Source organism: Monodelphis domestica, chromosome 2 (genome assembly GCF_027887165.1).
Source record: "Monodelphis domestica isolate mMonDom1 chromosome 2, mMonDom1.pri, whole genome shotgun sequence".
NCBI lineage: Eukaryota > Metazoa > Chordata > Mammalia > Didelphimorphia > Didelphidae > Monodelphis > Monodelphis domestica.
In genome coordinates this window covers 64,031,354-64,043,548 of record NC_077228.1, presented here as the reverse complement: position 1 = coordinate 64,043,548, position 12,195 = coordinate 64,031,354, and the positions used below count along the sequence as shown (strand labels likewise).

Sequence of the window (12,195 nt, the reverse complement as noted above, 5' to 3'; positions counted from 1 at the left end):
TGGATGAATAACAAGTACAGGAGGTTCAGCTATTCTCCTCAGCTTGGATACTTCCAAATAAAATTCACCCTACTCCAGGCCTGCCAAGTTTTTTCAGGTTGAGTTAGTCTTTGAAGAAATTCTGCTTTAGTTTGCTAAAAGTTCAAGTTTTTTCCCTTTCCTTTTTCCTTTTGTAGTGATTAAAATAGTGGGAGTTATAAACTGTGGCAGATAATAGAGTGGTTGCCTTAAATTGTGACCGCAGAAATTATGGTTTCAAGACGGTGTCTTGTTTTAAATCAAATATAAGGTGGTCGCCAGGGAAAAATTCCCAATTATTAAATTTACCCAAGTCAGCTGGGTTTTATAGAGATTTTTAATTAATACAAATGAGGAATTAAAGAAAGGGAGAGAGAGAAAAAAAGGAAATAATGATAAAAAGATAGGTCGGCCCAGGCCAGCCCAGGCCCAAACCCTAAGAGAGAGATCAGTCAGTCTTTTATCCACTCACCACAAGATTTGTCCAAACAGGGATTCTAGTGTTCAGAGAGACACCAGTTCAGCTTTGGCCAGCTGCCATCTCCAGAGAGAGTTCCTCTGAGACTTCTTCTTCAGACTGCCCTTCAAGGCAGCTTTTCTTCTCCCTTTAAAGGGAATTTTCTCCTATGTCCCCTTCCCTTAAGTTCTCACATCTACCAATCACAGTAGATGTTTTCCAAAGGACAGACCATTCTTAATTCACACCTAAGAAGGCTAAACTTTTGAGTAATTCACACCTGAGTAAGTTCTCACCTCTTTGCCTTTTGCAAGTTCACAAGTTGCCTGATCTTTATAGGTACTTAGCACCCTTTTGTATTAGATCTAAAAATAGGCACAGCTTAAGAATTTTTGCCTTACTATAAGTATGGGTTTAAGTATTTTTCATTGTTCAGCAAGGAGTTTCTTCCCCTAAAGTATGCTTAAGTATGGGTGGAGTAGAGGTCTCACATTCCTGATCTAAGTCCCTTCATTGTTTAAATGGGGAATGGTCTTAACCAAACCTTATGAAGTAGGGTCTGAGAATTTTTTAAGGTTCACACTTTGCAAAAGGTTTTATAAGCAAATACTATTTTTCTCCTTTCCCTCCTTCAGGTTGTCGTTAGGATGTTTATTTGTACCCAAACAGTCAACTTACCATCTTGAGATAACCACCATCTCCCAAAGCCACTAGTCATGTCATCCTTAGATTAATTATGTTAATTAGCCCATTATAGGTTCCCTTTGACAACAGAGGGCTACCCAAGAGATAAATGCTGGTCAGAGACATATTAAAAGTACAAAAATCCATCAACTAGTGCCTAATACTATGGTCAGTTAGTACTCAGAAAGATCATCTACAAATTCAGACAAATGCTACTGGTCTATTAGTACTTATAATTCTTCAAGAATATTTAAAGAGTAAAAGAGTCATCACCCCTGCCCCCCCCCCCAAAAAAAAGGCTCACAAAAAAAGTAAAATAATTTTTGGCACATAAAGCAGGAGCAAACCATACTCAAATCATATTGCTGCCAAAAACATCTTATCATCTTCACATCATGGCATGCACACAGAGAAGGCAGGTATAGGAACTGAAGAAATGTTGAGGGCCTGGAGGAAGATGAATTTTATTTGGAGTATCCAAGCCGAGAGGAATAGCTGAACTTCCTACCCATTATTCATCCATCCAAGATCTGCCAGTCACTCCAGTCCTCTCGGTAAGCTGAGTGTTGGCTTTGCTTTCACCTTTTAGTGGTGTAGGAAAATAAGAACATTACCATTTCTTTAATCTGATCACCTCTCTAACCTTGGAAGTGGCTTGATTAACCTATAACACTAAGTCACTACTTAAATTAAAATATTTATATTTTATACAAATGTTATAGGGAGGCTACACTTTGGCATTGTGATGTGAGGCCTGTCCTGAGACCAGCTAAATAACATGTTCCTAAAGTTGATGTGTGTGTAAAGATTCTATAGGGCACTAGATTTGCAAAGAATAAAATTTTGCCCTCAAAAACCTTAAAACTAAATGGTAAAGAACCTTATAGAAATAACTATAACATAAGATAGAATGGGATAAGTACAAAGGCGAGTTCCAAAGTGCAGAGTAATTTAAGCAAAATAATTTCTAACTGGAGGGAATCAAGAAAATCCCAATTCTAGTCCTACTACCAGAAACTTGGAGAAAGTATGACAGAATATATGCGTGTGTGTTTTGGAGACAGCGGAGGGCACTGTTATAGCATTTCCCAATGTGCAGGGAGGAAAAAATGTCCTGTAAATATACTTCGTGTAATGTCAAGACCTTAGAGGTTTCAAGTGTAAAGAATAATATCCCCTTAGGCTGTTCTTACCTCTGTCTGTACTCGGAGCTGATTGGAAAGCCCTTCTTTATCCTGTAGCAATCTCTTTTCAGAGTTCTTGAGCTTTTCTACTCTGTTTTTTAGCTCTGATACCTCTTTTCTGGGATCTGGGACTCCATCTGCTTGACCTAGAAGTTCTCCTTTATGATGTCCCAGAGACTTAGCCAGTTTGGCATTTTTGGCAGGGATATCATGGGTTATAGCAGCTTTGGGAACTAGGATCCGAACAGCTTCAACTTCCACAGCTTTGTCAGCAATAACCTTGCCTAACTGAAGCACTCCTGGACTCAGCGATGGAATTGGTTTCTTCCGTGGGCTTCGGAGGCTGTGACAGCTTAGGGAATGAGCTCCAGAGGTAACTTCCACAGACTTCTGTGGCTGCTCAGTTTCCATTCCATCTCCAGCTCCACGGACTGGTACAGAAGGAGGACTTACTATCATGTAAAAAACAAAGGAACAAGCATTTACTAATAAAATTGTTCTACTCTGCTTTATAATTTAGAATTACTGATATCAAAAGTGCTTTAGAAATATTATCTCGTTTCATCCTCACAACAATCTTGAGAGGGAGAAACTATTATTATCCTCATTTTACCAATGAGGAAACTGAAGTACAGGAAGATTAAGGGATTTGCCCACAATCACCCAGCTAAGGAATGTCTGAAACAGGATTTGAAGTCTATTTGACTTCAAGTCCAAGGATCTATATATTGCTCCACCTAAAAATGTACACATTTTTTCAAAGGATGTACCTCTCATTTCATTAGATTTTTTCATAAGTAAATAGTCTTCCTCCCTTTACCAATAAATGTTATAGTAGCCACAGAAATATAAGTAAAACATTAGCTTATCTATCCCTAAATAGGACCAGTTTATTTTTTTTAACTTGTAAAAATATTTTTTTGGGGGGGGGGTTGGTGGGGGTAGGGGGTTGGTGAGGAAGTTTCTTTTATTTATTTTGGAATACATGAAAAAAATCAGTATAAGAGTAAACTCTATATGTCCAAATAATCATCTGTTGCAACTATAAAATTCTGCTTAACTGTCACCAGATTCATATTCCTTCGACATTACTTTTTTCATGTGAATTCTCTATTCAAAACCTTTAATGGTTCCCCCATTACAAGAAGAAAAAGATAAGAATTTCAAGGGTGGGATTCAAAGCTATCTTTCATCTGACCCCAATCTATAATCTTTTTTTTTTTTAAACCCTTACTTTCTGTCTCAGAATCAATACCATGTATTGGTTCCAAGGCAGAAGAGTAGTAAGGGCTAGGCAAAAAGTGTTAAGTGACTTGCCCAGGGTCACATAGCTAGGAAGTATCTGAGGCCAAATTTGAACCCAGCACCTCCTGTCTCTGGGCCTGGCTCTCAATCTACTGAGCCAACCAGTTGTCCTCCCCCCAAATCTATAATCTTTCAGGGGGGAAAAAAAGCAACAAAAAACCCTTCCACACTAGTCAGCAAATTAAGGAGGCATAATAAAATTATTGTACGAAAGTTCCCAAATTACTGACTGAAACCATTAGATTATAAAGAGCTGAGTTACATGTAAATAAAACTGCAAGCATTTACCTAGATTTTCCCTATTAAATGGGGTGGGGGTGGGGGGAATCAAGGTAATGATTCCTTTCCTTTCTTTCTGACTTAAAAAAAAAATCTTTACCTTCTGTCTTAAAATCAATACTAAGTATTGGTTCCAAGGCAAAAGAGTCTTAGGGGCTTGGCAACTAGGGACAAGTGACTTGCCTAGAGTCACACAGCTAGGAAGGGAATGAGGCAAGATTTGAACCTAGGATCTCCCATCTCTAGGCATGCTTCTCTATCCACTGACCTACCTAGCTGCTCCTCATCTTACTTTCAAAAACACACCTCTTTATCTCTGCCCTACTCTTCCTAGAATGGCTTCCCTATTTTTTTCTTTCCTAGTTAATTCCCACTCATACATTAGGATTCAGTCCCATCTCCTTCTCTGTGCTATCCTTGATTGCTCCAGCCCATAGTGATCTCTGAATTCTGATTCATAAAGCACAATACTGCCTAAATTGTTTTATTCTGGAACATAAATTTAGGTTTTAACCACTTTATAATTGCTTCATATTTCTTTTATGAGCCTAAGCTCTCAAGGGCAACAGGCTGTATCTTATGCTTCTTTCCTATCCTTTAAGATGCCTAATAGCCCTGAATTCATACTATAGCTTTGTCAAACATCAGCTGACTAGAATTAGCTTCCTCCTTACATGTTGAAATTAGGACAGGAAATAAAAAAAGTTCAGTTCAGATTATTCCCTTCCACCTTGTCTTAAAGTAAATAGACTAGGAAATGCTTTACTTTGTCATTCTCCCGAGAAAGAAATAACACTGATTCAATGAATAGACCACATCTGATTTTGGAATTTGGCAATACAATATGAGATAAATTAAGAAATACCTGGGAATTTTGAGTGTGTAGCTAAACCTAGCCATTTAGGCCCCAAATTAACCTATTTAGTAATATCCCGCTTATCTAAAGGTCAGATTTCTGATCATACTAAGCCCAACCAAAAAAAAAAAATAAAAACAAAAAAAATCAGCACCCCCCCCATTTCCAAAACTCCCAACAACAACAAAAACAACAACAAACCCACAGAAGCAAAATAGGAGGGATCTGAAATAGCTGTCATAAAGACTAGGCATTAAAACCAATGCATTTTCCTTGAAAGAAGATGCCCGTACATCCACATTCAGAGCATATTGTTTTTTTTTATTTTATGCACAACTCTTAACAACCGTGGTTATCTCATTTCCTAGGCCACTAAATATTAGGGGGAAAAAATTAGAAAAAGAAAAATTGCTGATGTAGGAATACTTGTGTTCAGAAAGGGACAGAAAAATTAACATTACAGCACAATACAACAAATGGTGTTCATAATGAGCCTGATTCTTCATCATCACCAGCACAACCAATAAGCATTTGGGATAAGCACAAGGGACACAAAGACATATAAGAAATAGTCCTTATATCAAGTTGCTTAAAATTGAGTTGTGAATACAGAAGATGCATGTGAACAGCAACACAAGGTAGATCACAGGTAGCCAAGTGATTTGTATAGAAGTAGTTCTACTGTGTACTGCTTACTCAGTGTGGCTGGTGACTGTACCAGTCTCTAAATGAATCTATTGATGTGTTACCCCAAAGCAAATAACTTCATTGAATGTGAAGCAAAACTCTTTCTAAGCATAAAAAAAAAAAAACTTTGCAGAATTACTGTCAAACAAAACAAATTCATGAGCAATTTCAAAGACACAGCTATAGTAATAAAGTTTCACTGTAGCTCTATTTAATTTAGAAAAATCAAACTGATGGTGTTAGCAAAGTCCTTCCTAATCTCCATCCAGATTCACTGTAGGAGCCCTTAAATGGTTTTTGAAATGCATAGCCATAACAACACAGGGCACTACTTAATCTTTCCAAATGGAAAAAAGCTTCTAAAGCTGCTCTGATTCCTGTATATCAAGTCCTAAAAATGGAATTTTAAAAATGGGCAAAAGAGAACTTTTGGGCACTAGTTTGGGAAGGATATGGATAAAGCTAGAAGTACAAAGGAGAGTGAAGAGTTGAGGAAATGCCTGAGTGGGTATATGGGGGAGACTAGAAGATTGGTTGTAAGATTAAATGAAATGGGAAGTTTGGAAGAGTAGTAATTTTTTTTTTTTTTTGGCGGGGGGAGATAAGTTGTTTTGAATGTTGCTGAGTCTGAGAAGTCTTTGGGATATCTAGATGTAGAAATATTCTGAAAGGAGATGGTGATGTTGGGCTGATTTCAGTTCAGAAAAAAAGCTTAGGGACAGGCAGATTTGGGAGTCATCTGCATCGAAAGACTGTAAAGAGTTGAGAGAGGGGCTGAGGTTGAGCCTTAGAAGGTGGCTACAGCTAGAAAAATGATGATCTAGCAAAGGCAACTAAAGGAATGGTTGGATAACTGGAGAAGATGCAGTAGAGAGAAATATCAGGAGTCAAAGGAAAGGGATTATCCCCGAGATGTTTGAAACAAGAGTTAGACTGAGAAAAATTCACTGAGTTTGCAATAAGAAGGAATTTTGGTAATTCTGGAGAGCAGTTCTTGTAAAGGGAAGAATTTAGAAGTGGGATTGCAAGAGACAGAAGTGAGCAGGAGGTTAAGGAGGAAAAGACTGGAGTGGAGATGGCTTCAAAGAGTTTGGCTGTGAAACTGCTTCTAGGAACAAAAGAAGGGAGGAGTTTCACTTTCCCTTCTAGTTTTTGAAAAACATCTTTCATTCATTCCTTAAAGGTCTATTTAAAAATTCTACCTTGTTTTGAGGTCTTTTCCAAATATTAAATGCCAAGTACAAAGGCATGATCCCTTCTGAACTGGAACCTATTTTACCTAATGTTCCTAAATTCTGAATATGTTTTGCTTTTTATTTTAACTTAGTTCAGTGTGTAATTATCTTTAGATGGCTCGTTCTCTCTTCTTTTGCATCTCTGGTGAAATCACACTTAACCTTGGAAGGTTAGTTTGAATATCTCTTCCTCATGGAGCCTTCTCCAAACTCTTAGATCAAGTTTCCTTTCTCTGATCATCTAAAACACTTCATACCTTTTTATATGGAGATGAATACATTCAGCTTTGTAGTGCATTTATTTGTTTAGCTGTCTTAACACATGGTAGATTGTAAGCTCCATAAGGGCTAACACATACACTCATCTATTTTCTCCAATGCCTATCAAAATATTTTTGAGGTGTTCAAAAGATACTTAGTGAACTGAATTTACATTAAGATGTTCCTGAAGTTATATAGGCAAATATATGTACATGCATATAACATTTCTGTAAATCAATTCATAATTAAAAAAAACATTAGAGAAGTTTGCTATTTAAATGGGGAATCTTACTACAAATCCTTTCATTGTGAAAAAGATCAACCCTTATCCTCTGTTTAAAAGTAATTTTCATAGGTAGGATTGGCTTAAGTTAGGCTATCTGTACCTATCTTGTATATCTGTTACTTGTTATTTATTTGCATACTTGATTTAGTCTATATCAATCTTCTAGCAGAAAAGGCACATTTTAAAAATGTGCTTTTATAGCATTTGACAAAACCACAGCAGACAAATATGACTTAAATCATGGTAACATTTAATACTTTATTGCCCAGTCATCTAAGTTACAAAATGTATTATTATATGAACAAATTACCATAAGAAATTTGATCCCTTGCAAATAAAAACAACTCTGAGATATCACCTCACACCTAGCAGATTGGCTAACATAACAGCAAAGGAAAGTAATGAATGCTGGAGGGAATGTGGCAAAGTAGGGACATTAATTCATTGCTGGTGGAGTTGTGAACTGATCCAACCATTCTGGAGGGCAATTTGGAACTATGCCCAAAGGGCGATAAAAGACTGTCTGCCCTTTGATCCAGCTATAGCACTGCTGGGTCTGTACCCCAAAGAGATAATGGACAAAAAGACTTGTACAAAAATATTCATAGCTGCGCTCTTTGTGGTGGCCAAAAACTGGAAAACTAGGGGATGCCTATCAATTGGGGAATGGCTGAACAAATTGTGGTATATGTTGGTGATGGAATATTATTGTGCTAAAAAGAATAATAAAGTGGAGGAGTTCCATGGAGACTGGAACAACCTCCAGGAAGTGATGCAGAGTGAGAGGAGCAGAACCAGGAGAACATTGTACACAGAGACTAATACACTGTGGTATAATCGAACGTAATGGACTTCTCCATTGGTGGTGGTGTAATGTCCCTGAACAATTTGCAGGGATCTAGAAGAAAAAAACACTATTCATAAGCAAAGGATAAACTATGGGAGTAGAAACACTGAGGAAAAGCAACCGCCTGAATACAGCGGTTGAGGGGACATGACAGAGGAGAGACTCTAAATGAACACTCTAATGCAAATATTATCAACATAGCAATGGGTTCAAATCAAGAAAACATGTAATGCCCAGTGGACTTACGCGTCGGCTATGGGGGGTGGGAGGGAGGAAAAGAAAATGATCTATGTCTTTAACGAATAATGCTTGGAAATGATCAAATAAAATATTAAAAAAAAAAAAAAAGAAATTTGATCCCTTACAGTTTTCTTCATATATGAAATGAGGCTGACTGGGTCTCAATTTCCTCCACACTGTTCTTAAATGTTATTCTTTTTTATTATGCATTTAAAAAATACTTACCTTTTACTTCAGTGCTTTCTAGGGAAGTCATTTTTCCTTATTCAAAGGACTTTACTGAAGGACTGATGCTGAAAAATCTAGAAATGTATAAGCATAAAAGAATTAACAAAATTTAAGTTATGTGACAACTGTCTCCTCACATGAAATATTCTAAACTATGAACTGCTTTTGCAGTGAGATTCCATGTACCCCAGTTCCCTATATTTGATTTTATGTGATATAATCTCTTAGACTATCTTGTATTATTGGGCAGAAATCTAGACTATTGTTTCCATTCTGTATAGCTCATATAGGCAAAACATGAACAAACTGTAGTTGGAGGCAGTATGGTGCAATGGATAGAGAACTAACTGAATTTGAAACTAGGAAGACTTAGGTCCAAGTCTCATTCCTGACATATACTGGCTGTGAGACCCTAGACAAGTCCCTTAGTGTCTCAGTGCCCTACATAAATTCTAAGAGTTGCAGAGAAGGGGCAGACTTATGCAAGGAGAAGAAAATTCCACCTATGGGACTTCCTTTTATCAACTAGTCTATCAGCATTATCTCTATATAGAGAACTAGAAGGCTAATGGCAAATGTTGGAGAAAATAAAGGATTAGCTTCACAAAAAGACTAAGGAGGACATAATATATATCTTTTATTTGAAGGGCTGTCAAAAAGAAGGATAATTTGTTCTGCTTAGTGAATATCATGGAATGGCAGATTTTTGTTCAGAATAAGTAAAAAACCCATAATAATTAAAGCTGTCTGAAAACAGAATAGATTTCCTCCATAGGTAATGGATTTTCTATTTTAGTAAGAGTTCAAGCAGAGACTTGAATGCAACTCATATAGGATGCTATAGAAGAAGGCTGGATTAGGATACCATTGTCTTTTTAAGTTAGAAGGGGCCTTAGAAAGTTCAGTATTATCCTATGAGGCTGAGGATCAAAAAAGTTAAATTATTCACCCAAGGTGAAGTATAGATCAAGGAACAAAGTCAAGGAACTAACAGGTATTTTGATTCTTAATCCAATGCTTGAACAACTATGATAGTGATGTCTTGACTTCTTTCTAGTACAAAAATTTCTCTTTTAATGTAAAACAAAAATTAACAGATTTCACATGGAGGTAGTTATACTATTAGTATTCATTTATTAAGAAAATACAAAATGATAAAAAGCACTAGAAGCTCTTTCAAATACATTTATGCTTTCATAATCACAATAACATTGACATACATTTGAAATACAATATAGGTGAGACAATAGTTCCTTTAGAGATGAAAAGTGGTTTTAAAAAAAATGAATTAATTTATACATAAGATTCACTGGAGTTTACAGGTCAGGAATGGCTGTATAATAGTATGGGCCTTTAAAGTACCTTCAGCTCTGAAATTCTAAGACCTAGAGGAATTGCTTGCATGGAAAAACCAATATGATGCAATATCCGTACCAAATTAATATCAATGCAATGACTTCCAACAATGTCATCAACACTGACACCAATGTGTTGACACTGCACCATTTCACAATCTATACCGGGATGTGGGGGCTTCGGTCGTGGATTTAAAAAATAATTAAATTCTTATTAATGATAACAGAATACTTAATGGTGGCTATTACTGACAGGATACACTGAAGAATCAAAAAAGTGATTCTCAGAGTCTCTGGTAAAATGAATGGCTGAGAATGGACAGACACATGTATTCTTGTAACTGAAGGATTCCCCACAAATTACAATCTCCCCATCGGTTCTACTCTTTGGGGAAGGGTGTCCAAGATTGTCTCTTCTTGGGAAAAGCATAACGTGGCCTCCTCGGAAACTTCTTTCCAGAACAACTTCTCACGACAAGACATCCACGATGAATGCCAACGAAATTTGGTAATGAAAACACGAACCAGAGGCACCTAATAATCTTTTCTGGCCTCGTAGACTTGGGAAACAGGACCTGCCTACACTGCCCATTCAATCCTGATTAGTGACTTATACCACTCTCCCCACAGCCCATCAACCTCTTTCATTCTCTTTATCTGAGGCGGGGGTGGGCTGTTGATCTTACCGTAGATTTCACTGGGCTGTTTCTTCCACTTTTCACTGCCTGGGAAGCACAGCCGCCCGCGGCCGGCCAGAAAAACCCAGCTTCTTTCTTCTTCTCTGACACTTTCCGGCTTCTGGGAGATTCGCTTCCGGGTTATTCAACTCCTCTAATGGAAATATTGTTCTGGGTTGCTGTTCTAAGTGTATGTTTAAACCGAATGACAATGGCATGAGACATCAGTCACGAAAACTAAAGGCAAACTACCTATCAAAAGTAATAGTTGCGGGAACGTATGCCCCTCTGGTTCTTTAATAGCCTTCGCTTCCGGGTGAATCGGACATAAAGCAAGAGCGAAGACGTCGACGATTGGAGGGTGGTGTCACGTCGCCTAGAGCGACGGCGTGGAAGGGAGGGGCAAATCCAAGGTAGGGGGCGGGACCTCGACCGGTCGGATCGCAGAGAAGCCCCCGAGAAAAGGGGCGGGGCAGAGGAAGGAGAGGAAACCTGTGGGCGGGTCCAAGTTGCCATAGTAACCAGGCAACTGGGAAAGCGTGCAGTGTTCCGCGCGGTAACTGACTAGTAGGTTCGTGGTACTGGAGGCCCTGACGCCATGGTGAGTGCCAGCCGGCGGCGGCGCCTTTTAGACCTCGGGTCGTTTCCCCCTACCACATCCAGGTTCCCCAAGGGCTTGGGACGGGTGGGTGGGAGCCGCCCTGGTTCCATTCTCCTTTTGTTTGAGTCAGTTTCCTCCACTTCCCAGACTCTGTTCTGTCTGAGGCTTCCAGGCTCCCCCAACCCCTCCCACCTCCGCTTCCTGGGGGAGGTAGAGCTGAAAGGATGACGTCATGGGGAGACTGCTCTGGGCTTTGGCTAACCTGATTCGGCTGGGATCTGTGAAGTCAGCTTGCCCCAGCCCATCCGAACGTCTCAGATGCCATGCCTCGCCTCGGTATCAACACTGTCATCATCCCAAGTTTAAGGCACAGAATTGTGGGTCAATTTGTCCGTCAATTGACTTACATAGGGCTCATTTGTAAAGCTCTTTGCAAACCTTGCATTGAATAAATGTTGCTTATTAAAAAATTTTTTTAAAACCCCTACCCTCCATTTTAGAATCAACACTGTTTATCAGTTCCAAGGCAGAAGAGCAGTAAGGACTAGACATTGGGAGTTAAGTGACTTGCCTAGGGAGGAACAGCTAGGAAGTGAACCCAGAACCTTCCATCTCTAGGCTTGGTCGTCAATCCTCAGAGCCTCCTGGCTGCCCCTTTTTGAATGTATTTTAAAATTTTTGTTTTAAAACATTGTAAAGCCCGTACTTTGTAAAGTAATGTAATGATTAACTATTCCTTAATAAGTAGACATTTAACATATCACCTAAAGGTTTGCAAAGTGCTTTACATTAATCTCTTTTCATTTTCATAGTCCCTGGAGGGATGTACAATTATTATACCCATTTTATAGATGAAGAAACCAAGGCCAGGAGAACAAAGGAGCTGTAAAATGGTGGCCTATGCTACTTGGTTACTTTATTGGCATGAATAAGCCAATAAAGTGAATAAATCTTGAGTGATTCAGAAAGGAAACAAGGCCATAGAATGTCCAATA

General features: G+C 38.5%; 2 protein-coding genes across 4 annotated transcripts in view; one reads left to right on the top strand and one right to left on the bottom strand.

Moving 5' to 3' along the window:
* The window catches only part of BLZF1 (basic leucine zipper nuclear factor 1), a 34,570-nt gene extending 23,537 nt beyond the window's left edge, over nt 1-11,033 (bottom strand). For both annotated transcript variants that reach the window (XM_007480737.3, XM_001372174.5), the window contains exons 1-3: nt 10,609-11,033; nt 8,565-8,641; nt 2,353-2,795 (exon numbers count right to left, since the gene is read on the bottom strand). In XM_007480737.3, coding sequence (XP_007480799.2) covers nt 2,353-2,795; nt 8,565-8,595 — 474 coding nt within the window. In that variant the 5' untranslated portion in view covers nt 8,596-8,641; nt 10,609-11,033. The remainder of the gene's footprint in view (nt 1-2,352; nt 2,796-8,564; nt 8,642-10,608) is intronic.
* NME7 (NME/NM23 family member 7) overlaps nt 11,015-12,195 on the top strand; it is a 193,716-nt gene continuing 192,535 nt past the window's right edge. The window contains exon 1 of one of the 2 annotated variants that reach the window (XM_007480738.3): nt 11,015-11,200. In XM_007480738.3, the coding sequence (XP_007480800.1) occupies nt 11,198-11,200 (3 nt within the window). In that variant the 5' untranslated portion in view covers nt 11,015-11,197. The remainder of the gene's footprint in view (nt 11,201-12,195) is intronic. The other variant, XM_007480739.3, reaches the window with a different exon arrangement.